Source organism: Balaenoptera physalus (genome assembly GCF_965194825.1).
Source record: "Balaenoptera physalus genome assembly, chromosome: 13".
Taxonomy (NCBI): Eukaryota; Metazoa; Chordata; class Mammalia; order Artiodactyla; family Balaenopteridae; genus Balaenoptera; species Balaenoptera physalus.
In genome coordinates this window covers 31104109-31130912 of record NC_138892.1, presented here as the reverse complement: position 1 = coordinate 31130912, position 26804 = coordinate 31104109, and the positions used below count along the sequence as shown (strand labels likewise).

Here is a 26804-nt window from a genome sequence, read left to right as displayed (position 1 = left end):
AAGATGAAAACTTTCAAATTTCCCTCTGTCATAATCTTACTAATTCATCATTTGTTGAAAATAATAAAAACAAACTCAAAATCCACCACCCCCAGTTCAAGCTTATTTTAAAATATGCATAAAACACATCTTAGTACTCCTACCCAGCTGAGTGGATCTGCTCAGGTTCTTTTCGTTTGTTCACTTAACAAACACTTCTGGAGCCTCGCTCTGTGTGAGGCGCAGTTCTCAATGGTGAGAACCCAGCAGTGGGTGGCAGGACCCAAGACTCTGCTCTCCTGAAGCTTATGTTCTGGTACCATCAGTCATTTGGTACTTTATCTTTTCTACTTTTGTTTTGTTGCATACCAGCCTATGTTTATCGCCAAAACCATCCTGGTCTCTGAGCAGTTATGCTCTGTACCCCCAGTTTTCCACCTTTGTGATATACCTGACAATATTAGGGTCTGAACCTAAAATACCTGAATGAAAATGACTTTTTTGGGCAGAAAGCACTCATTAAAATCCACACCCCCCAAAGAATCCTATTACTAACGCTTTGAATTACTTAACTCTGTGTGATGAAGAAAATCTAAAACTGTCCTTGAAATGTTCAGAAGCAAAACTCCGAGCAATCATAGATCATAGAACAAGTTCACATAAAGGATTTTTAATGCCAGTCATTAGCTGGGCCCAGAAGCACCTATGACCTACTTATTCATGTCCTGAGCTAAGGGAACTTAGAAAACAACCTACAGCACTTATCTACCTGGGTCCCCAGCTATTGGCTGGTGGCAAACACTGAATGAAATGAAAGCAGTGTAAAAATGAGTATGAAATATGTGAAGACTTCACCAAGAAGTCCTGTCTCACAGTCACAGTCTGCATTCCTGATCCTAGGCAGCCGCCTCATTGACTGGGGACATTGTATGGACGGCCGTGCACAGCCATCCTCACCCTAAAATAAATAATTCCTGCTCAAAAGACAGACTTTTTTTTTTTTTTTTGTAACATTGCTTCTGCTGTGCCTTCTCTGCCCTCCTAGCATGACTGAATCTTTTTTGATCTCCAAATTTCAGCTTAATTGTCACATCTTCAGAAAAGTAGTCCCTGACCACCCTAATGAAGGTGATCTGTCTGCTGGCTACCATGGCATCCTGATGTCTTCTTCCATAACTGATGAAAGTTGTCTTTTCCTTCTCTATTGTCTGTCTCCCTCACTAGACTGTGCTATGCCTACTCTTCTGACCACTGTACCCCCTGGATTTAGCAGAAACATAAATATTTTTGAATATGTTAACCACTCACATGCAGAGTTTATCACCGTTCTCACAGATGGAAACCAAACTCTCTATGACCAGGACAGTCTTTTTTACACGGATCACAACATACCTAAGTATGTACACACATGGTCGCAAATATAACTAATTTTATTGTAGTAGCAGCTCCAGCCCTTCATGGGAAAAGGCCTCTAATCTAATTAACACATTGGTCATCGAACCCTGGGGGATTGCAGTCAGGGTGGTTAGTGAAGAAAGGGCAATAGGAAATGGGCAAAGAAAGATTTAAGGCCATAGACAGTCTAGGCAGGAAAAGATCCCCATAACCTTAACAATAGTTTTCTTGTTTGGGACCAAAAAAAAAAAAAATACTATCATATGACACATAAAGATGAATAGAACAGGGAAAAGGGTATGGGCAGAGAGAGAAAAAAAGTACGAGATCTCCATCCCACATTAGCCAACTGACAGATCTGTTCTCTGGTCTCTCAAAGCCATTTGGACCTAGATATTAGCAGATTCTTTCCCACCGACCAAGCCTGCCTTTGCTTCCTGTTTGTACAGGAAAAGAGCAAGATGCACAGCTTGGGGAAGTTTCAACGCTCTCATTCATAAAATTAAAAAAAAAAAAAATGAAAAGGGAAAAAAATATGTTTAAGATTCTGGGTTATTAAAAGTCTAGCAAATGAGGCTGCAGTACCTGCTTGCTCCCAATATATTGAGGTCCTCTCCTACTTCAGAGTTGCTAATATTCATTTTTTGCGTGAATGCTTACTGAACACTGACATTATACTAAGCATTTACCAATGTTAAATGTGAGTACAATGTGATACCGGCAATCAAGGAGGAGTCTCTATTATGGGGAGAGAATTAAGACAGAGCAAGGCCGGGATCCCCTGCAGTGCCTGGCACATACCAGCAGTGAATAAACAAGAAACACAAGCAAATGACTGTAAGAAAAGAACAAATGCTTTGGAAGTCCATAAAAGGAAGAAATCACACATGTTCCCTTACCTCTTACTTTTTTGCAGACACTTGAAGTACAGCAGGGTAACAATAACATTCATTGATTGATTCAGCAAACGAAGGCCTCCTATACGTAGGCATTAAAGCTACAGCAAAGAACAAATCAGATATGGTACCTTCCTTCACGGAGCTTACAGTTCTCCAGGGAGCCAATTCCTTCAAATGGATGGCAGGGCAATTACCACGCTTAAGTTCTCCTTGGATAAACTCATGGTTGCCATCTCAAAGATGGGAAAGACAGCCTCACCAAGTGCACAGAATGAAGGTGTGTGGCTAAGAAATCCTTATCTCTACAGGTTAAAAGGCTCCACTTTCCCTCAACATATACAATAGAGTAAAAAATACAGAGTTGACTGATGCAAACTACTTTGATAGTCCCGAGAGCTATATATAAAACCTGTCACATTCTGGGGACAAACAGGTTGTTTAAATGCCATGATTAATTTTAATGCATAAAGTTTCATTTGTCACATTAGAGAATGAATTCTTTTAAAGCATCAACAGAAAGTGAAAATTGTGGCATTTGCAAGTAAATTTTTATTGGGAAATTAACCATTCAACAATGTAATAATCAAGGTCTACACATTTAAACTACTACTATTTATATCATTAACAATGAAACATTCAAGATACTGTGGTGCCCAATTACATATGGAAGTTCATGCATTATATTTATTCTCTTTCTTCCTCTCCTCTTCTCTCCCCCTTCTACTACCCTTCCTACTTACCCCCACTCACTGTCTGGGCTGGCAAGTCAGAACTAATCACTGGCGCCACTTCACTCTCAAGGAGGCAAAAGACCTGTACTCTGAAAAGTATAAGATGCTGATGAAAGAAATCAAAGATGACACAAACAGACGGAAAGATATACCGTGTTCTTGGACTGGAAGAATCAATATTGTGAAAATGTACTACCCGAGGTAATCTATAGAGTCAGTGCCATCCCTATCAAATTACCAATGGCATTATTCACAGAACTAGAACAAATAATTTTTAAATTTGTGTGGAACACAAAAGACCCAGAATAGACAAAACAATCTTGAGAAAGAAAAACAGAGCTGGAGGAATCATGCTCCCTGACTTCAGTCTATACACAAAGCTACAGTCATCAAAACACTGTGGTACTGGCACAAAAACAGAAATATAAATCAATGGAACAGGATAGAAAGCCCAGAAATAAACCCACGCACTTATGGTCAATTAACCTACAACAAAGGAGGCAAGAATATACAATGAAGAAAAGACAGTCTCTTCAATAAGTGGTGCTGAGAAAACTGGACAGCTACATGTAAAGGAGTGAAATTAGAACATTCTCTAACACCATACACTCTCATAAGTCTTTGTTCATGCCTAGTAGAGCATTCATCACTTCTCATTATATTTGTGCTTTCATGTCTATATTCCCTACCAGGTCATGGGGGTTACTCTCTTGAGGGTAGGAGCCATAACTTGGTCATCTTTCTTCCTCGGGTGCCTAGCACAGTGCATGAGACACATACAGGGCTCAACATTTGTTGAACTGAATTCAACTGACCATCCTGCATCTGCTGAGCCATCCTCAAAATGTAAATATTAATAATTTGACAGTATTTGGAGAGAAGTATTGATATAAACCCAAAGTCAAGCCAGTACGATTCTCTACTAAAAATTACTATCTTACATGCCTCCTCAAAGGCACAATGAGGGAGCAATGGAAGCCTTTATCACTTAACTGCAAATCACTTCTTGATTTTTATCCCCCAAAAGTATATCTGATGGTTTCTGGTGAAATAGCATAAGGATCTTCTGACAAGTGTGAACATGCAAAAGGAGGTACTTCACTTGTAAAGATAAGCAGTGACCTGAACTGCAGATATATATTTAATAAATTGGTTAAAATAAGTCAGTTTGGGCTTATACTTAACATTTCTAGTTTTGATTTAATTCTGTAAGTAGAGAACAAAACAGACCAAAGTCAGAAAAGTCTATCCAAAAGTGGTCTTGATCCCTCTAGCTAAAGTGAGTTTCCCATCACTGAAGGTTCTAAAATAGACTAGGGATGATCACTTGTCAGGGATATTGTGAGAAGTATACAAACATCAGATCAGGAAATTCAGACGGAATGCCCTTTAAAAGTCTGTTCCATTCCTGACATTCTGAGATTTTTTAAATCACTACAGACACACACACACACACACACACACTTATAAAATGCCTGCCCGAAATAGACTAGGATAACAAAAAATACCTTTTGCCTGGACAAAAATAAAAGCAAATATTGCTTTTCAAAGAAAGAATGGATCATTTATCTTCAACAATAACATTTAGAATAGGGATTAGAAACTCCAATAATCTTTATATGGGATATAAAACAATGAAGACATACAATGTATTCAAACAAAATTGTTTTTATTTAGCACCTACGTGCCAGGAAAATTCTAGGTGCCAGAGATATAGGAGTATATTAGTTTCCTACCACTGCTGTAACAAATTACCACAAGTTTAGTGGCTTAAACCAACACAAATTTACTTACTATCTTGAAGTTCTGAAGGTCCAAATAGATCTTATGGGGCTAAAATCAAGGTGTCAGCAGAGCTGTGTTCCTTCTGGAGGCTCTAGGGGAGAATCTGTCCTTGCCTTTTCCAGCTCCTTGAGGCTGCCTACATTCGTGGCTCTAGGCTGCATCACTGCAATCTCCACTTCTCTGATTCCTATGCCTCCCTTCTTCCCCTGTAAGGACCATTGTGAGTGTATTGGACCATAATCTAGGATAATCTCCCCATCTCAAGATCCTTAACTTAATCACATTTGCAAAGCCCCTCTGCCATGTAAAGAAACATATTCACAGATTCTGGGGATGAGGACTTGGACATCTTTATGGACCATTACTCTGCCTAATACAAGAAATGGTTAAACAAAAGAGACCCTGTTGACATGGGGTTATATTCCAGTGAATAAATATAAAGATATGTGATGTAATGTCAGGTAGTAACAATGGTTATGAAGAAAAATAAAGCTGGGCAAGGTGTTACATTATGATTTAGCTCCACTGATGATGCATTTTTTAATTGGGGTAGAGAATAAATTGGGGGCATGTTAAGTTTGAGATGCCTATGAGCCTTCCAAGGGGAAAAATCATGAATACAATTGGAAATATATGATTCTAGATTTCTGCGGAGAGGTTGGGACTAAAGATATAAATTTGGGAGTTATCAGAATATATATACATATATTTACCGGTTTTTATAAAGGATACAAATGGACAGCCAGGTGAAGAGGTACATAAGGCAAGGTCTGGAAGGGTACCAATTGCAGAAGCTCCTGTTCCCTTGGAGTTGGGGTATTCGGCATATAACTACTTACAGCCATGGCTCTACGATCAAACAAGAGGGAGGGGCCAAACAAGAGAACAGTGGCAAAGACTTTAGAAGGCAGGAAGAGAAGGAGCAGGAAAGGTGACTAGCGACCCATGAGGTAGGAGGAGTACTGGACCAGAAGGTAGGTAAGGAAAATGTTTCAAGGGGAAGGGAGTGATCACTGAGACCAAGTCCTATAGAAAGGCTGATTTGGATGAATCACTGGGACCTTCACATGAGTGGAATGGTGGGGACAAAAGCTTAACTGAAGTGGATTCAGAAGAGTAGAAAGTGAAGAAATGAAGACTGAATATATGCCTTTCTTTTGAGGAGTTTTGCTATAAAGGGGAGCAGAGCAATGAGACAGGACTTGGAAAGGGATGAGGGGTCAAATGAAGTTTTCCTTTTAAAAGATGGGAAATACATTACAAACGTGGGCTGATGGAAAAGATCAAACAGAAAGAGAGCACTGATGTCACAGGATGGTGAGGAGACAACTACTTGGTAATGGATTGCTAGGCAGTACTGAGTGCCCCTGGAGCTTTGTATAAATAAATTTAAAGGGAGATCAGTCAGCATGGCTGTCTAGTCGAATTCAGTTGCTTGGGTGTAGGTATAGAGTCGGCAGAAAAAAATAGATTTAACCAGGCTGAAGTTTTTTGGGGTGAGTACAATGAAGAGAGAAAGGGGCAAGGGTATGGCTATGATGATGGACTATAGAATCTAAGCCCATAAAGGTGAGACACATAGACACAGAAGGTGGGCAATGAAAAGGCAGAGGCTCAGTGGATTGGAGGTCCTTCTGGGGTTGATGAATTATCAAAACTGAAGGACTAGAGGAAGTGGTGGCCAGTGCGTGGGAGGCTTTACACTGAGTTTACCATTAACACAAAGGATTTAGACAGTCACTGAGTTCCTCTGAGAATCCTGACCAAGAGAGGATGGCTGTCTTTCAGAAGTGACTCAGAGTGTTGCTCTGTCTTTGGTTCTTTCCTTGAGATCAAAAGCCAGTGTTAACCAAGAAGCGGATGGATTAATCAGAAAAACAGAACAAAGAGCTATGGAGTCACCCATGTGGGGCTGTCACAGGACCACAACACAGGCAGGATTCGTTCCCAATTTCTAAAACTCTTAAGAAGAAAAGGCTGTTGATCCTGAAGAAGAAAACTGCATCTCTTCTATGTTATATCTGCGCAGTGTATTGTATATCCCTGTAGGAACATACCCACCTGATTCAGTCTGATTGATTTAAAAATACTTCTAGGATAAAATCAGAGAATGTCATGTGAAATTTGTGTCTCCCAGACTAAAGTCGCTGAGCTGAGAAAGCCTTCTGTTTATCCCTTGGGAAAAATCATACATCTTTTTCTCAAAGAGAGAAAAAGAGGCTTTGGGGATAAGGTTTTACTGAGGGCTTTGATTTTTCTTCTTCAAACCAAATTGGAAATTTCATGTTTGTCAGAAGACTTGAAAAACACACCCTCCCCAATGCAACTATCAACTAGAATATCTGAGTGATTAATTCAGTGCCCTTGAAAATGACAGCCGAGGCCATAAATCTGTCTATCTTTGTCTTTGATCTATACTGTCATCTCCAGAGAAGCTTATTAATTTTGAAGCCATGAATAGGTAGGATACAGCTAGGACAAATAAAATCTGTACAAAAATTTCCTTTCATGTTTCACTATTTACATGATTAGGCAAACATAACCTATGAATCCCTTAAAGGAATATTTGTCTTCTAATGCCCTATGCTGAGTCTAGAACTGTGCACTGCGCCAGATAAATTTTAATTAATGATAAAGTACTTACCAGAATTATCTGGGGGAGGTGGAGGGAGACAGCAGGTAGTCAGTGAACTAGAATTAGTACTCTCTCTTCTGAGTTAATATAAAACTAAAAAGTCTAATCCCAGTATTCTAGACAAATAGAATACCAATAAAACTTTCTGTAAATTACAAAGAGAAAACAAGTAGTCGTTACATCTTTTGTGAATCCTGCTGTTATACCCCAAAGGCCTACAGAATAAGGGATTCATTCTTATTATCTCTTTCATATAGAATCAACAAGAATATTTTATGCAAGTTGCTGAAATGACAAGGGCAGAAATCAACCATTATTTATAGCGATACCTTACTGTGTTCAAAAAAGGTGTGTGCATGTGTGAATCTAAATTCTGAGGCAGGTAATAACTTATATTGTACAGTGATGTACTTTTTTAAAAGATATTTTACATTCAAGTAAGGATTACATCTTGGAAAAAACTGAAGTTTGACTTGGAAAACCACATTTGGTTTAGTTTCACCCACATCATGTCTCAAAAAAGCCATCTGTTCACCTTTCAGAAAGCTGCCCCTTCTTTGCATGCAGAACAGCAATCAAGTGAAATTAATACAGGCATGAATAAGCAATGCAACCTCACTGCAACACTAACATTTCTGAATGAATCTGTAATCCCTCTTTTTATCTCATAATAACTGATTTTTTTAAGTTCCAATTTTGCTTTCAAAAATTCGTTGAAAATAAAACTACTAAGTGAAATAAGTCAGAAAGAGAAAAATATCACATGATATCATTTATATGTGGAATCTAAAATATTACACAAATGAACCTATCTATGAAACAGAAACAGACTCATAGACATAGAGAACAGACTTTTGGTTACCAAGAGGGTGGGGGAGGAATGGATTGGGAATTTGGGATTAGCAGATATAAACTATTATATGTAGAATGGATAAACCACAAGGTCCTACAGTATAGCACAGGGAACTATATTCAATACCCTGTGATAAACCATAATGGAAAAGAATATGAAAAAGAATGTATATATATGTATAACTGAATCACTTTGCTGTATGGCAGAAATTAACACATTGTAAATCAACTACAATAAAATAAAATTTTTTTTAATTCAGTGAAGAGATATAAGAATAATAAAGCAACCCTCTCCCCTACCTTAAGAAACAAAGTATACCCTTTTATGATCTATCTCCCTACCTTTCCCTCTTAAAGGATACCACCATTTTGAATATTGTGTCTATCATCCCAATCTATGTCCCTTTACTTTTATCACATAGGTAGACATCCCTAAACAGCAGTATTGCTTTTGTGTGTATTCGAGCTTCACATAAAATAGTATTAGATCTCTTTAGTATTTTCTGTTAACCAACATTGTTGGATTTGTCTATGGTGTTGCAGGTAAGTCTACTTCACTTATTTTCCCTGCCAAATAGTATTCCATTGATTGGGTATTCCACAATTTATGTGTCCTTTGTACTGTTAACTAGCATTGAATCCCACAGTAAGCATTCTTATAAATGTCTCCTGTACACAGGTAGGTGAGTTCCCCTAACGTGTCACAGTTCAGTTATAGTTTTACCAGATACTGTCCCAAATGGTAGAATCAACTTACTCTTCCATGAGCAGAAGAAAATCCCCCCTTTTTCTACAAGGTCAAAAATATTTGATTGTCAGGCATTTTAAATTTTAACAAAATTATGGGCAGGAAATGGTATCCCATGGTTTTAATTTCATTGTTTGTTTCCTTGATTACTGGTAACTTGAGCATATTTTATGTGTATATTGATCATTCTTCTGCAAATTACCTATTTAAGTCCTCTGTCCACTTTTTAGTTGGTCTACTTCTTTTTTCTAATTTATATTTAAGAGTTCCTTCTATAGAGAGAAATGCAAATCAAAACAACAATGAGGTACCACCTCACGCCAATTACAATGGCCATCATTTAAAAGTCTACAAATAACAAATGCTGGAGAGGATGTGGAGGAAAGGAAACCCTGTTACACTGTTGCTGGGAATGTAAGTTGGTGTAACCACTGTAGAAAACAGTATGAAGTTTCCTCAGAAAACTAAAAATAGAACTACATATGATCCAGCAATCCCACTCCTGGGCATATATCCAGACAAAACTATAATTCAAAAAGACACATACATCCCTATGTTCTTAAAACAGCACTATTCACAACAGCCAAGACATGGAAGCAACCTATATGTCCTTCGACAGATGAATGGATAAATAAGATGTGGTACATATATACAATGGAATACTACTAATCCATAAAAAAGAATGCCATGTGCGGCAACATGGATGCAACCAGAGATTATCATACTAAGTAAAGTAAGTCAGAAAGAGAAATACCATATGATATCACATATATGTGGAATCTAAAATATGACACAAATGAACCTATCTATGAAACAGAAACAGAATCAGGGATATAGAGAATAGACTGGTGGTTGCCAAGGGGGGAGGGGGGTGGGGGAGGGATGGAGTGGGAGTTTGGGATTAGCAGATGCAAACTGTTATATAGAAAATGGATAAGCAACAAGGTCCTACTGTAGAGCACAGAGAACTATATTCAATGTCCTGTGATAAACCATAATGGAAAAGAATATGAAAAAGAATGTATGTATGTGTGTATATATATATATATATATATATATATATATATATATATATATATATATATATAACTGAATCACTTTGCTATATGGCAGAAATTAACACAACATTGTAATTCAACTATACTTCAATAAAAATTTTAAAAAGTTCCTTATATATTATGGATACCAATACTTTGTTTATATGTGTAATACATCCCCTACTCTGTGGATTGTGTTCACTTTTATTTTATGGGATTTTTTATAGAAGTTTTTTGTTTTAAATGTAGTCAAATTTATTAAACTTTTTCTTTTATGATTTGTACATTTTATATTTTGCTTAAGCAATCCTTGCCTACCCAGAATACATAAATATATTCTTCTGTTTTCTTTTAGAAGTTTTGAAGTATGGGGTTTCACACTTAAGCCTTTAACCCATCTGGTATTGATTTCATTTGTGGTTAAAAGTAAGAACATAATTTTTTTTTTTTTCATATAGCTAGCTGTCCCAGCAACATTTATTGAACAGTTGACTTAGTGACAAACCCATCTTCATGGGTCTACAAAATCAGGCCTTTCATAGACCAACCATCTGCACTTGTGTGGGTCTGCTTATGTGCTCTCCATTGTGGACTCTTTGTCTCTCTGTGTAACAATATCACACTTAGAGCTTAACGAGTCCCCAACCTTCAAATTTCTTCAAAATTGTCCTGTCTGTTTTGGGCCCTTTGCTCTTCCACGTATGCCATAAAATCAACTTTTTAGCTTTCATGAAAAATCTTAATAGGATGTTTATTGGAATTGCCTTGAATTTGTAGATTTATTCAGGGAGAACTAACGTCTTTATGACACTGAGCTTCCCTAACTACAAACATAATATTCCAAAACACATGGAACATTTAATAAATTTCAACTTATCCTCTCGCGGAGGCCACTCTAATATTTTCTGTATCTTTTCAATTTTAGTATACGTGCTGCAAAAGCAAATACACCACCACCATTTTAGTATCATTATAATGTACATGGAGAGCCAACCAAACCAACAAGCCAAATGTTGTCCTCAAATAACTATCCTCATTATTTTTATGAAACACAAAATTATCACAGAGTCAGGATTATTTAGAATAAATTTCTGAAAAATTATTTCCTGGGCTTGCTGACTCTCTAAGATAAATAATGCCATTCTTTGACCTTTTTTACAGGCCTATTTTCTGTTCCTCAAAACTCTTCAAGTGCCAAGTTCAGGAGAAGTGAGCTGTGTGTTAAAAGTCATGAGATAATTTTTTTTTTTAATTGCACATACACAGTAACTCATGCTTTGCTCACTTGAATAAGACTAGCTTCTTTACTGTGTTTTAATACTATGAAGAGGCAATTTTAAGGCAGGAATTTATCCAATCATTTAACAAAGCTACATTCAGAAAACTGGCAAGCTTTTCCGGACATCTTTTAGAGGGCAAATATTATATTTATTTATGTTCTATTCACCATCTAGCATAATGTGAACATTCTAGTACGATTAATGATAACTGTGATTATAACAGTAATGTATATTCACAGCTGGGTATTGAGAACCACTCTTCTATTTATTGTTCATTATATCATTCAAAAGACAGAGAGTGAAAGCTTTCTATGTGATCTCAGTGTACACAGTGCACTTTATGTAAGTTGACTTTAATTTGCATTTGCAAAATAATGAAGCCTTTCCTCATCTTCCCCAAATAGATGCAATTTGCCTGTTCTAAATCTCTAGAAAAATTCAATTTTGTTTCTTAAAGGTAATTATCAATTTTCCCTGCATTTCTGCTGTTCGTGATACTGTATAATTATCCATGCTATCATATAATATGGCGCTATATTAATGGGGCATCAAGTCACACAGACTTGGGTTTAATCTTGTCTCTTCTGTGTACTGACTGTATGACCTTGGACAAATTACTTGGCTTCTCTAAGTGTTAGTTTCCTCACCTGTAAAATGAAGAAAATAACCGTGGGCTACATTATAAGGTTGCTGTGAGAATATAGGTAAAGAGTTTAATCTATAGTTTGTGATCAATTACCTATCATTATCAATATTATCATATTGTGTCCTCCCCCCAACTCCACTAAAATCTAAATTGCACCTTTCTAGAAGGCAGAAGCCATAGCTTACCTTCTTTCAGATAGTTGACAATACGGTGAGTGCCTCCTATGTGTAAGGCACACATAAAGTAATTAATAAAATTTGTTGAATTAAAGATATTTTTCTATCCATTATATTCAAACTAAAAAAAATTCTTCTATGTCTGATTTCTCAAATTAGTTAATAGGCTACTTAAGGGCAGGTGGAAGTTCAAAAAATAAATGAACAAGCCATACTAAATAAAGTAGTAAATGGATAAGCATATGCTGAATATACATTTAAAATGAAAATCACTGTTCAGCAAATCCAAAACAAAATATTAAGACATTTTCAGATATAGTTAAAAAAGAAAAAAAGTTTCCATTTTCAGGCAGCTGCCTGAGAAATGTACATAATACTTTTTTAAAACACTTAGTAGACAAAGATCCAACATCTTTTTAAAAATTCTGGTCCCATCATTTAATGGGTGAAAAATGATTTCCTAATAATAATACAGGAAGCCAATCTAACATCAAGCATTTAAATCTATGAATCTCATCTGAAATATTTAACCCCTTGATAAAGATTATATAACTGGACATAGTTGAAAAATTATGGCATAAAATCTTCAGGACAAAGAGCTTATGAGTAGAAAATCAGTAACAAATACTTCATTATAAATAAAAGGCCATGATAACAATATTACTGTTTGATAGACATACTAAATTTTTCTTTCCTACATTTTTGTGTATAGAAAGGTATGGATGTTTTGCTCCTTTCTAATTTTGCTGGTGGAAGAAACTCAGAAACCAAAGGATAACAACAATCACTGATAACTAACAAGGACCTACTGTATAGCACAGAGAACTATACTCAATATATTTTTAATAACCTGTAAGGGAAAAGAATCTGAAAAAAAAAGTATATATATATATATATATATATATATATATATATATATAAAACTGAAACTAACACAACATTATAAATCAACCATACTTCAATTAAAAAATTAATTTTAAAATGACTGTCTTTATAAGGAAAGATTTTCCTTTCTTTTTTTTTTTTTTAACTAATTATCATGGGGAAAATGGTCCAGGAGAAATAATATTCAAATGCTACCATAAAGTTCAAAAATATTTTTCACAGATGTCATGAGTCAAAGAGAATATGAACTACATTCTATAACTTTATTACAAGTGTGGTTAAGAATCATGAAAATTTATCTACACTAAACACATACCCAGAGGAGTAAGCAGGAAGTTCTTAAAAAAGGAAGCCGTGACACCACTAATGCACGTCTGCTACTTACAGCCATTAAATGCAACCAGTTTTATCTGCTTTATATTTCAGTCGCCGTATTTACCAAATAACCAGCATTATTCAAGCAAACAGTCTTCTAATTACCACTCCTGATGAATGAGATGAGGTTACTGGTGATCATCTATCTGTCATGATCATTACCGTATTTAGTATGAAGCTGCAGTTCGGGGATCATCCTGTGGGACCTCACGGCTTGATCAATCAATCAAAGGTTCCCAGATCTATATTTCCGCCTGAATGCTCCATGCCCAAGACCTGTCCCTGTCCTATCTTGGTAAACAGTGCCATTATCTACTCAGGAGCTTCAAATTTGGGAGCTGTGCTAGAGTCTTCCCTCTCCTATGTCTAATCAGTAAACAGAACCTTTAACTCTTTCTCTTCAAGATCTCACGGCTCAGTCTCCTCTTCTTCATTTCCCCCTATGTTACTGCTCAAGATCAAGCACCCCCCCCACTCCATATCTAGATTACGACTGCACTTGCCTCCTAATTTTCATGCCTCCCAGCCTCACCTCCCTCTAACCCCTCCTTTATCACATCTCTAGAGTAACTGTCCTAAAACTCAAATTTGCTCTTGTCATGGTTCCCTGAATTCACCATCCCCTCTTAAGCCTTGTCACCTATACAAATGCTGAACTCTGTCCTTGTTCTCCATAATGGTAGGCAAATTCTTAAAGAAACAGCTCAAGTTTCAACCATTTCCAGGAAGTTATCTCTGATTAAGTTTTCTGTCCCCCACCCAAATTTTCTAGCACTCACACACATGCGCATATGTGTGTACACACACACACACACACACACACACAGTCCTTATTTAACCACTCCACTGATGTACTCCCATAGCAAATTAGGCATTTATCACTATTATTGGACTCTTTGATCTGTGCATTCTCATTGCTTGGTATATATAATAGATGCACAGCAAATGTATTCAGTAAAAGAAAGAATAATCTATTCTAGCTGTCTCTTTGCTCACCCTGCCCCCTCCACTCACTGTTCAACTCACTTCATACTGGCTCGCACCTGTATTAGTCCATTGAAAAAGCTCTCCAAAAGGTAACCAAAAATTTCTGCTAAATTGATTATTATAAAAATCCTTCTCTTGGCTTTCAGCAATGTTGACACTCCCATCTTCTTTAAACACTCCTCTCTTGGCTGTCCTGACACCACATTCTCCTGCCCATCCCTGGGCTCCAGCCCTCTTTTCAGTCCCTAGAGCATACCAAGGTCCCTGCAAGCCAGTCTTTGCATACACAGTTCCCTCTGCCTAGGACACTCCAGTACTCCTAATCTTCTCACACCAACTCTTACTGAAGCTTTAGATCAGCACTTCTCAAACTTTAATGAACACGTAAATCACCTGGGGATCTTATTAAAATGCAGCGTCTGATGCAGTAGCTCTGGGGTGGGACCCAAGACTCTGCATTTCTAAGAAGCTCCCAGGTGATGCTCAAACAAACCATGGACCACATCTTGAATAGCAAGGTTTTATATCTCAGCTTAAAACAACTTTTTCAGGGAAACTTTCTCTGATTTCGCCTCACCTATACTCCTGACTTAGTCAAATGCCCACAATTCATAATGTCACTGTACTATGTAACTTTCCATGATAGCTTTTGCTTATCATTATAACCCACATTCATCCTCCTCCCTCTCAACCCCCTACTCCTATCTAGTGCCTGGCATGTTCATTTTTGAGAAATGAATGAACAATGTCTACTGAGTCAGCCCCTAACTTAGGCTGAGTCACTTCCCTTCGTGATGCTGCACACCAAAGCTTCACTGCCCTGAGCTCAGCTCCTGCAGAAATACAGCTCATCTGTGGTTAGTACTCTGAAAGATTTTCTATTCCTGCCAAGATTCACTCATTTGGGGTCTGCAGAGCTATGGCAGGAGAGTAATTAATTCCATATGTACTCGTTTTGCTACTCTAACAAGCTGGTTGGCCACAGTCTCCACATACAGTCTACTAGTACTCCAGATTTTCTTGTGCCAGGTATATAAGCAGCAGAGGACAAAAAGCAAATCCTAGTTAATGTGGTCAGATCCAAATCTCCCACCCTGCTGTGAGGACTGGCACCAGGAAGGGTAGAGGCAGGAGGAAAAGACAAAAACTTTCAGTACATTCTGATTTTTTTCCATTCAAAATTCATTGTTTAGCTTCTCATAAAATTCATTTTTCTCTTACATTTAGGAAAATAATTTTGACTAAAAATACTGTAGGAAAAATTATATAAGTTAATGGCTGGATACAACAGCTAGAACATTTGCATGAAATAAGTTGTGATGGGGAATATACTGGAAGAGCTTAATTGCATAAAACACGACAAGCAGAAGCAATGCCACTGCTGCCAAGAGAACTGCCTGGAAAAAGTGCCAAAGTAAAACTAAAAATAAACAAATAAAACATAATTTGAGATAAACCCCAGGAATGTCATTTCGCTTGACTAATAAATACATGAAAATAATCATAGCACATAGTAACAGAAATAACAAGATCCTAATGCTTGATTAAAATATTAATCATATAATACCTTAGGGAAAACTATTGCTCTCTAAATAAAAAGTTTCAAATACATTTCAGGGAAGAGATAATTTATTTTTAAATAGAAAAATTTTTTTCTCAATTCTGTTTCATAAACCTATCAGTAAACTCAATTTTAAAAATGGTGATATTTTAAAAACCATATTATCTGTTTAAAATTTTTCATGTCATTTAATTGTATATCAGAAAGAGGTTGTTTTCCCTGAGTTGGGAGGAAGAGGGTGTGACTCTCTGATAGATTAGTGCCCAAAATGTAAAACAGCCATAGTTTTATGGCATTTATAATTCATAGAACATATATAAACGATTTCTTGAAAAAGAACAAAGTTTTTAAATAGTGTTAACAGCTTGAATTTTTTTCAGTAATTTTACTGTGTACTGAATTTTACAGAAAGTACACAGAATTTTCTAAAAGTACAAATCTGGGAGAGTGCATTTCTTAGTCAAATTCTTCAAAATTTCAACTGATTTTCCAAAGCACACAACTGTCTTCACTTTATCTTAAAATAATGCATTTCCAGTTCTGTTTAAAACAAGTAATTATTTATCAACAAGTAATTAAAATTTCATTAGATGATTAATTATTATCCCTAAAATGCATTGTTTCTGAATTTAGAATAACATTTACTCTGGTACTTTGCCTGATGCTAGATGTTATTTAAAATGAATTTAGTTTACACAATATCAACCTTAGAGAATGGACAAAATGGGACACAGATTCATTCAACTGAACATGTAGCTTCAAACAGAAGAATTTTCCAAGTGAATTACAAAATGTCTTTTAAAGTTTCACCTATGGGAACAAGGTGTACTATTACTGTAACACTGTAATTATGGATTTGGGCATGATTTCAAGCCTAGCCCATAAGATTTCCAGCCCAATAAACAGAATATTTACCAAGAAAACATAGCTCTGCTTAAAAATAAAAGTCAATGGAAAATAGGATTCACTTCATAAAATTCACACTATAACCAAATCTGATGGAAACTGACTATCACCTATTCCACAAAGGAAATCATATCTGCACACACCAGAACGAATAGCAATAACACCACCAAAGAAACCTTATGCACACACAATTCTTGCCACAAAGAATATTCTTTCTTAAAAAAAAAAAAAAAAAAAAAAAAAATGAAAATAAGTGACAGGGTGAGGTTGGGGACCTGGGAAGAGCAGTAAAAGAAAAGTAACTACAAAGCCCTACCAAGGAGGTAAAGCCCATGCTCACTTTTTGTCAACTGTCATAGTGATGTTCTATATAGCGATTCTTCTACTGACCCAGAATCAAATTCAGAATCATACACATGCATTTAGTTGTTGTTAAACATGGCATGGCTATATAATATTCCATCACTTGATATACTATAGTTTTATTTAACTAATACTCTCTTAAAGGATATTTGACTTGTGTCCATTTGTTGTTATAAGTAATGCTGAAATAAACATCCTTGAATACAAGTCTTTTTCTGTACTTCTATTTCTTTAGGATGGTTTAGGATCTTTAGGATGATCATTCAGGATCCAGCAGGAAAACAGAAACCACAACAGTTATTTTAGCAGAGAGAATTTAATATAGGGAACTGGTTAAAAAGGTTTGGAAGTCTGCAAAGGCTAAAAGGGATCACAGAGGTGAGAAGAAATAGTAAATGCATGAAGCAACTAACTCTCTAGGGCTGAAGGAACAAAGGAAAGAAGTTGGTTTGTTAGAAACTTAGACACTTAGAGGCCCCTCACTGAGTTGAGATGGTTTGTTCATAGGAGGGAAGAGGAATGTTCATTAAAAAGACATTCTGAAAGGAAGAGGAAATGCCTGGCATTCCTTCTCCATCTCCCCTTCAACTTAAAACAAACAACATGTAACTCTTATGTGCTTCAGTAAAATAATCCAAACAAATACATGAAAAGTAAAGGAATTTTGCCACCATAAATGCTGAAACCCACCAAAATTCTGTAGTGATCTGGAAAGCAATTTAAAAAGAACATATGATATAAAAACTGGGCTTTACAGTGGCCATCACTATCTCAAGTAAAGGAAAAAGAAAATACGTAGGAATTAGGGGAAAAAAATTATACCAGAACATTCTTCAGTTGTAAAAGTCATTCCAAGTCAGTCTCAATTTTTAAATTACAGGGGTGGGTGGATTGGCTGGTTTGAAGCAGCAGAGTGTTCTGTATGCTCGAGGATGTATGATCGTGCACACAGTTATGTTATCTTCTACTGATGCCTGACTGTTTCCGAAAGTAAAAGCAAGGAGACTGAAAGACACAGATGGAACTAGGCAAGAACCAGCACTGGGCATCAGCAGCCAGTTCACTCAGATTATGAGGATTTTAATCTCTCTGAAGTCCTAATAGAGTTTACATAACCTGACTTCATAAAGCACAAAGAACTGACTGAAAAATTCACTTCAGCAGACTTGCTGACCACTTCCACCAAACAATTAGCTGTCAGGTGGCGAAATAAAGGAGCAAAGCCAACTAGCTTCACTGTATAAGCAGCACCCAATTACTCAAAACCAGATGGGTGTAATGTACAGAACAGCTGAAAGCGAAGCTAGCTATCTTCCAGGCAACCCTGACAGACCTGCCAATGGCATTTAGCTCCATAGTAAACCATCCTCCAGGTCAGCAGGAAGCTCATTATGGGCTGACAGTCCAGGAGACAAGCACTTTGCAGAATGCTCCCCTAGTAATTTCCTGTGTGAAAAGCTCACTGCTGTTCCTGCATTCCTCAGGGTGCATTTCTTCTCATCTCTGAGGATGTTGCTCTTCCACAGGAAGAGGAAGGAACCAGTTGTTACTGGATGTGTGGGCTGAGGCTGTCGGGCATTTTCGGCACGCCTCAGTCTCAACTGTGGGAACTGGGGATGCGGCTTAGATTCCCAGGCCTGCGACAGTCTGGATGACTGCAGCAGTTTAGAAATACAGTAGCTCAGGAAGTTGGAAGGCAGAAATAATACCTGGAACGTCAACACCTCCAGTTCCCAGAAAGGCGCTAATTTTCTAAAGGAAATTAAAAAACGTATTTATTCTGTTGCGCTCCCAAATAGCACGTTTTATAAAATCCTTTTGTAGAGTTCTCTCTCTCTTTATATTTCATAAAGAAACGTTTAAGTCCTAAATCACTTTTGTCAACAGGTTATAAAGACCAGTTTCACTACATAAATTTTTAACTAGGACTATGCTTAAAAATTTACTTAGTATAAAGTTTTTGGTAAAAGGAAACACTCATTAATGTAAGCTTTCTTTCTCGGTGACCTTGAAACTTAAAGGGAATGAAGCTCAAATTAGTAAGTCGTTAAGGATAGTTAAATCAAACATTTGGGACTTATGATTATTATGATTTTTATCAAAAAGCATATTTTATTTGGAGGAAAAAAGAAACCCTCTGACCCACACTATTACTCTCTTTTTACAGTGGTACTATCTTAGTAAATCAGCTTTAAAAAAAAAAGCCACGTTCCTTTAACAGACTAAAAGTTTTAGTTGCTTGTTTTTTTTTCTATAATCCCCCAAACACATTTTTTTTAAAGGTCAGCTATCACATTCACAACTGTTGGTAGGTCTTATAACATATAGGTCATGATGTACTTCTAAAGCAAGGATGCAACTAATTTGAAAATCGTCTCTTCCTCTCTAATGTTTTCTCTATCTCTAAAATAACTTGTATCTGAAAAAACCATAAATGTGCTTTCTATTCTAAAGGGTGAGAGATTTGTGGAAGTGTATTTTTGCTTATTTACTTCTGTTCGTTTTATCATGTATGTCTTATTTTTAAAATGCTTTGACAATTTAATTATTTCTTTCAATTTCAAAGGGTGATGTTTTAAAATTATTTCTCAGCCCTGATAGGAATTCATCTTTTACTCCTACTAAGCATCTTAACTTTTTGAGACACTGGATTATTAACTTTCTGAGACACTGGATTAAAAAAAAAAAATTACTGTATCTCACTTGACATATTCACTATCATTTGAAATTAAGACTAAATGTCTTTTAATAAAATAAGGATAAATTGTGGAAAGCACCTCTGTGTACAGTCCATAGGCGGATTTTACAAATGCCTATGTTCATTTTCTTTCAAACACTTAGAGTGGGAGCAGGAGAAAAATACCGAGGGCCACTGAACTGATGCCTAAAGATACCATAAACATGTCTGTTTCCTAAAGCTTAGCAAGCAACAACAAAGTTACAAACATATCTAGTTTCAGAAATCATATGCCCCAAATTTACAAATCAAATGCTACCTTATAAACTGTTGCAAAGTTTAAACACTTAAAAAAGAATTTCACCTACCTCCAAATTTAGAAGCTGTTTATATGTAAATGCAGGAATGTTAGCATACAGAAAAGCAGTGTAAGCAGGAGGTTTGCGCAACATGATTTTTATTGATTTTCCTGTAAAGGTAAATGAGGTATCTGGGGACAATACATCACATATTGCCATTTTACACTTTCAAGTTACAAATTTTAGTTTTGAACATTTAGGTTTGCATACACTGTGTTCTTTCAAGTAAGTCTTTCCAAATCTTTGCTTACATAAGCAGTTAGGAACTGGAATAGCTCTGAACTGGTTACGCAATGTTGTCTAGTAACCAGGACGAACTGTTGCCACAACAACCATGGAGATATCCTCTCTGTAGCTGTAAGTTTACTCTTTGTATGTCCTTTTATTTTATCAATATATCAATATTTTTCAGAGAGTATATATCATATGACAATCTCCATGAAAGTGGATAACTTTTTTCTTCCTAAAAATAGGCTGATGCGACAGCCTTTCCAAAAGGGAAACCAATAAACCTCGCTGAAAAATGCAAACCTAAAGGACACCTAGGAAGGACTATGTTTTACCACTGTGCTTCTCAAAGTCACAGAAACAGCACAGCATCTCTTGCTTTGATTCAGCTGATCACTTTCCTAATCCCAGAAAAGAAGATAGGAAAATCACAAATCTTTTTTTCTCTCAGCAACCCCTCTGGCAAAATGATGCTGAGCCAGGAGATAAGCTTGGCCAGCCTGAGATTACTCAGGGCTGCGCCTTACTACCCCTGGGGAAAGGAGACAGGGAATCCCACAGCGACATCCAGTCCATCAGGAAATCCTCTTGGCTCCACCTTCAAAATACATCCAGAATCAAATCACTTAACACCACTTCCTCTGCTACCACCCTGGATCAAGCCACTTCTGCCTCCTGTCTCATGATTTCATTAGCTTCCGAACTGGTCTCTTTGCTCTCCTCCACCATCACCCCCAGCTGATTCTCAACACAGTAGCCAGAGTGAACCTGTTAAAACACTCATCAGATTATGCCCCTTTCTCTGCAGGAAACCCTCCAGTGGCTCCTCCTCACTCCCAATCTGGCCTTCCAGCACTGCTCCCATGGGCTGGAGTACCTCCCCAGATATTCATCTAACTTGTTCACGTCATTCCTTCAGTTCCTTCCACAAATGTCACCTTTCACATGACTCTTGTCCTGGCCATACTATCTAAATGCACCCTTCTTCCTACCTAACTTCGGTGCTATTTACACCTTTGCATTGTTTCTGTCTACTATACTATATGGTCTACTTTTTTTAAATCTGTGAATTGCTTGTCTCCTCCTCTAGAATATACAGTGTAGGCTTCTCTGGGGCAGGTATTTTTTGTTACTCAAGAAGTATTGATTGAGAGCTAAAAATGTGTGTGAGTATGTATGCGCCCAGCATCCTACCACATCTGCTATCCATTGAGTTAGGCAACGCAGAGACTCCAGATTAGACGGCTGCACTTTCATTACCATGGTACGTATTGTATTTTGAATTACTTCTGAGACATCTACTTATACCTTGCTTTCCCCACCTGGAATGTCTCTATCAAAATCCTACCCATCTTCCGTCAGGTCAAGAACTGGTCAAATGTTTTCTTCTAGAGAAGTCTTCTAGTTTCCTCTAGCCCATTCATGACCTTTTCTGAATCCTTCTGTTAACAACCTTTCATTTGACAATCATATACCCTTGGCATCTAGTATATTGAAACTGCCACTTACTTCTTACACTGTTATTTCTCTCTGGCTCGGCTGTAAGTTTCTTGAGGGGAGGCGGCCAGCTTGACATCCTGTCTTCAGTATATCATAGCATGCCTCCATGCAGTGTGGTTTAAATATTTGACTGATGGAGCAAGAAAAGGCTGTAGACCTTGATTTTCTTCTGTGATATAACTGCAGATTCTCAGTTTATTGTGAATAATTAATTTAACCTGAAAACTGTCCCTAATTCTAAAGAAAGGCATCAATATTACATTCATACTCTACACAGTTGCCAGAGTGAAGGAAGGCAAGGACACTCTTTGAGTTCTCTGAGTAGAGTCCAGTGTTTTGAGTCAATCAGAGTAATACTAGCAAGATCATCAATTTCATTGTGTTCATTTGTTGGACAAATAGTAATAAAATACATCAAAACCTAGGAATATAGTTTACCTAAAAATAACAATTTTAATAATCCTAGAGTATTTTAAATAAATTCTGTTTAGTTAGTATTAAAAAAAAACAAAAACAAAAAACACCACTTTATATTAGGACACAGAAGAGAAATTACTGTCCTATTTGCCTTTGCGGGGAGAGGAGCTGAGGACGTAGCCGCACCCCATGTGCTGATGCTAAATGCCTTGTACAATTCTGATGACAAAACCTTGGTCTATTTCTAATAGAATAAATGAAAACATTAAAAGACTCAATGGGACTCTTGAACTAAATAATCTTTAGAAGATCAGCAAATAACAAGAGACAACATAATTGGAACAAGATTCAGAAATTTGAGATCAACATTTTTAAACTATGTCTATGTGACAGCCAGTATATCCCTTTACAGAAACTTTTTTTTTTACAACAAAGCTTTAAAAATGCAGATTGGGAACAGCTTATTTTGATCCCGAAATATTGTATCAAATTTCCTGCCTGGCATTAGAGACACAAGTGCAAGCCACAAAGATACCAACTGTTACACTGTATGCCATAATTCCTTCTCTGTTGTAAGAAGGCATCAGAGCATAGATATCAATACACTTAGATCTAGAAATCATCCTGAATGTAATATTAAATCAAGTCAAAACAGCAACAGAAGCCAACTATTTCTTACACCATAAAAAACCTGCTTTTATCCTACTAAGAAATTTCACAAATTAAGGTTTAAAGAGTAACCTTTTTACATCTCATCTTGATGAAAATGAATTTCTAAAGAAACTTTCTTCCAGTCTGCAAAAACCAAACAAACAAATACCCAAAATAAACAGTAACCACAATAACAAAAACCAAACCACCTGTAAATACTGCTTTTTTTTTTTTTGCTTCCAATACTTCTCTGTGTTTTTTCATTATAATTACATGCAAAGTTCACACCACAATAGTGCTTCATGCCAGAATAGAAACAAATCTCTTTACATTTATGTTTGATTTGTTGTGCAGAAGCAAAAGAAAAGCAGCCAATACAGAGGAGATGACAGATTAAGAATTACCACTAGATTAATGGAAAGGCAAACAATTACCGTGATTGCGCTTTAGTTTTCTAACCACTTATCTACCAATGAGCTAAAAGAAAGACACATACATTGAAAATTTAAAGGAAAGCTCTTTAAAGATACTCTTTATAAAAATCTAAATGCTTCATGAATATCTGTCTTCAGAAAATGTGTTAGTAAAATAAATAAAATCAGGAGTCCTTATGTCTTGCCAGGAGGCAAGCAGCTATCTTCCAGATTGTAAAAAAATCTATCTAAGTGGGACATCATTAGCCTAATTCCAAACCAATTTATAGCAAACAAGTTTTTGTTTTCTTGTTTGTTTTATTTTTATGTAGCATCAAGCACACAGCTCAAAGTAACAGTGGAGTCTTCCTTCTAATGCTTATGTGTGGGGCTGAACCATGGGAAATCACTGATACGTATTAGATCGTTTTTGCCTACAAAATGGCAATATCATATAATTCAGTCTAATAGTATCCCTTATGTGGGTAATAACTGTACTCTTCAGTCTTATTATTCTGCTTTGTAACACAACTGCAAACGTGTCACATGTTTATTATAAAAATTGTCTTCCCTGTAGAGAACAGACTTGTGGTTGCCAAGGGGGAGGGGGGGAATGGACTGAGAGTTTGGAGTTAGCAGATGCAAACTATTACATATAGAATGGATACACAACAAGGTCCTACTATATAGCACAGGGAACTATATTCAATATCCTGAGATAAACCATAGTGGAAAAGAATATGAAAAAGAATTATATATATGTATAACTGAATTACTTTGCTGTACAGCAGACATTAACACAACATTGTAAATCAACTATACTTCAATTAAAAAAAAAAAAAAGAATTGTCTTTTTGTCCCACGTACCCTGTATTCCCGAGTTAGGGTCCTATAACGTAGACACTTGACTTTGGCGCTTCTACATTACCAGCCAGGGACAGACACCCTGCTATCGCTTGCTAGGTGGTACTTATGCCCACCTCCATAGCACACTACTGAGAACACCTGGATTCCTCAGGTCATGAGGTTTTGCAAATTTTGAAGGGTACTGGCAGGGAGAGTGAGTCTCAAAGCTCCGATCAAAGATTTTTGATGATCTCTGATATCTTCTAGGCCAGAAACACCCAATTTTAGTCTACCAACTACCTCACAAGAAGGCAGCACGTCTCAAAAACCACCTATCTTTTGCTCCTCTCACTAGTGGGGCAAAAACCCAACTCACCAGAATTTGTAAATTTCAACAGTGAGACTTTTGAGTAATTCATTGAACGTAAGTATTGAGCACCTACTATAAGCTAAGCACTGTGGCAAGAATTTGATGCCTAGTTAATTTTTAATGTCATAAGTAAGTTATTAATGCAGCAATGTTTGTAGTGTTATTTTATAAACATGAACATTGTAAGAGACCAGACCACAGATCCACTTAAGGTGCTAGCTGTCACCAACAATTCTTGGACCTCTCTTTGACAATCAGCCCCTGGGTTGACCCTCCAGCTGATTTCCTGTCTCTGGAACTTCTCATGAGTGATCTAGGAGTCTTCTCTGCATGAATTAACACTGAAAAGACCCTGTAACAAGCAGACTACTTTCTGACACAGCATAGACTCAAGATAGACTAGTTCTCTGCAGAATTCCTCTACAATAAATACAATTCTTGAGATCTACTGGAGAGTTTGTAATGTTGTAATGTCAAGTGTTTTTCTTGTTTGTTTTCTTTTTTGGCCACGTATTAATAATTTACCCAAAATATTTAACTATACTGACATCATCACAGTAGTGTCGCCAAAGATCATGCCATTCCTCCCATTCGTTCTTTTTTTTTTTTTAATTAATTAATTAATTAATTTGGCTGTGTTGGGTCTTCGTTGCTGCATGAGGGCTTTCTCTAGTTGTGGTGAGCAGGGGCTGCTCTTCATTGCGGTGCGTGGGCTTCTCGTTGTGGTGGCTTCTCTTGTTGCGGAGCACGGGCTCTAGGCACGTGGGCTTCAGTAGTTGTGACACGCAGGCTCAGTAGTTGTGGCTCGCGGGCTCTAGAGTGCAGGCTCAGTAGTTGTGGCGCATGGGCTTAGTTGCTCCACAGCACGTGGGATCTTCCCAGACTAGGGCTCAAACCCGTGTCCCCTGCTTTGGCAGGCGGATTCTTTTTTTTTTTTTTTTTTTAGAATTTTTTTATGGCTGTGTTGGGTCTTCGTTTCTGTGCGAGGGCTTTCTCTAGTTGTGGCAAGCGGGGGCCACTCTTCATCGCGGTGCACGGGCCTCTCACTATCGTGGCCTCTCTTGTTGTGGAGCACAGGCTCCAGACGCGCAGGCTCAGTAATTGTGGCTCACGGGCCCAGTTGCTCCGTGGCATGTGGGATCTTCCCAGACCAGGGCTCGAACCCGTGTCCCCTGCATTGGCAGGCAGATTCTCAACCACTGCGCCACCAGGGAAGCCTGGCAGGCGGAGTCTTAACCACTGCACCACCAGGGAAGTCCCCCCATTCGTTCTTATTACTAGTTTTGCCCTGACTAGCAGAATAGATGGCAGAACTAATCTGCTTTGCAAAGATTAAGCAGACTCAAATTGAAATGCTAAAACTCTCAATTTTTGAAGTCTTTGGATACACTTAGTAAATAAATTATATGTATGCAATTTTTTAAAACAAAATTGCAAGTGTTAGAAATACTTCTTAATTTCTGGATTATCCATCAAGAGAGACGAACAAAGGGAAATGATTGCTTTTCTTACACCTTCTAAGGAGACTAGACGTAAGTTTAGCCTCTGAAAGGCAATTACCAAAGAAGGAAATCTGTTCTGTGACAGCAAGTGAAATGTCACATGGGTGGCACCTTAGGAGATGAGACGGTATGGATTCTACTGAGCTCAAGGTCCTCAAATTGAAGCTTTTCTGGAAATTGGTACTGCTCCCCCTTGTGGCTATTTAGACACATTGTAAATATGACTTTCGTACAAGGTTCTTTCTATGCTAAGATGTTAGGCTATTTAGCCCATTTTTTATCTTCTCTCCCACACACTTTTTAAGGAAAATGGATTGTGCCAAACAATTAAATACCATTTAAATGCCAAAGAAAACTTACTGTGGTAGAATCAAAAGAAAGGATGTCCACAACAGGGGGAGTAGAGGTCTGCAAATCGATTACATCAAGCTTTGGATTAATCTGTATATATACATTAAAAAAAGCTAATATTAGATTTTTATACCATAGGAAAGTGGATGCCATTTCTAATAATCTAGAGGGTATTTCCTAATGTATTCTAAAATTAAAATATTCATATATTAGCATGGATACAAAAATTTTAAATAAAATATTAGCCTAT

The 26804-nt window shown here is 37.1% G+C and overlaps 1 protein-coding gene across 4 annotated transcripts in view; it reads right to left on the bottom strand.

The window, feature by feature from the left end:
* Window positions 1-26804, bottom strand: part of POC1B (POC1 centriolar protein B) — a 145200-nt gene that overhangs the window by 51525 nt on the left and 66871 nt on the right. For 2 of the 4 annotated variants that reach the window (XM_082419017.1, XM_082419015.1), the window contains exon 10: window positions 26564-26644. The exons of 1 other annotated variant lie outside the window; for it this stretch is intronic. In XM_082419017.1, the coding sequence (XP_082275143.1) occupies window positions 26564-26644 (81 nt within the window). Of the gene's footprint in view, window positions 1-6691; window positions 6776-26563; window positions 26645-26804 lie in introns of all 4 variants that reach the window. One more of the 4 variants, XM_082419018.1, reaches the window with a different exon arrangement.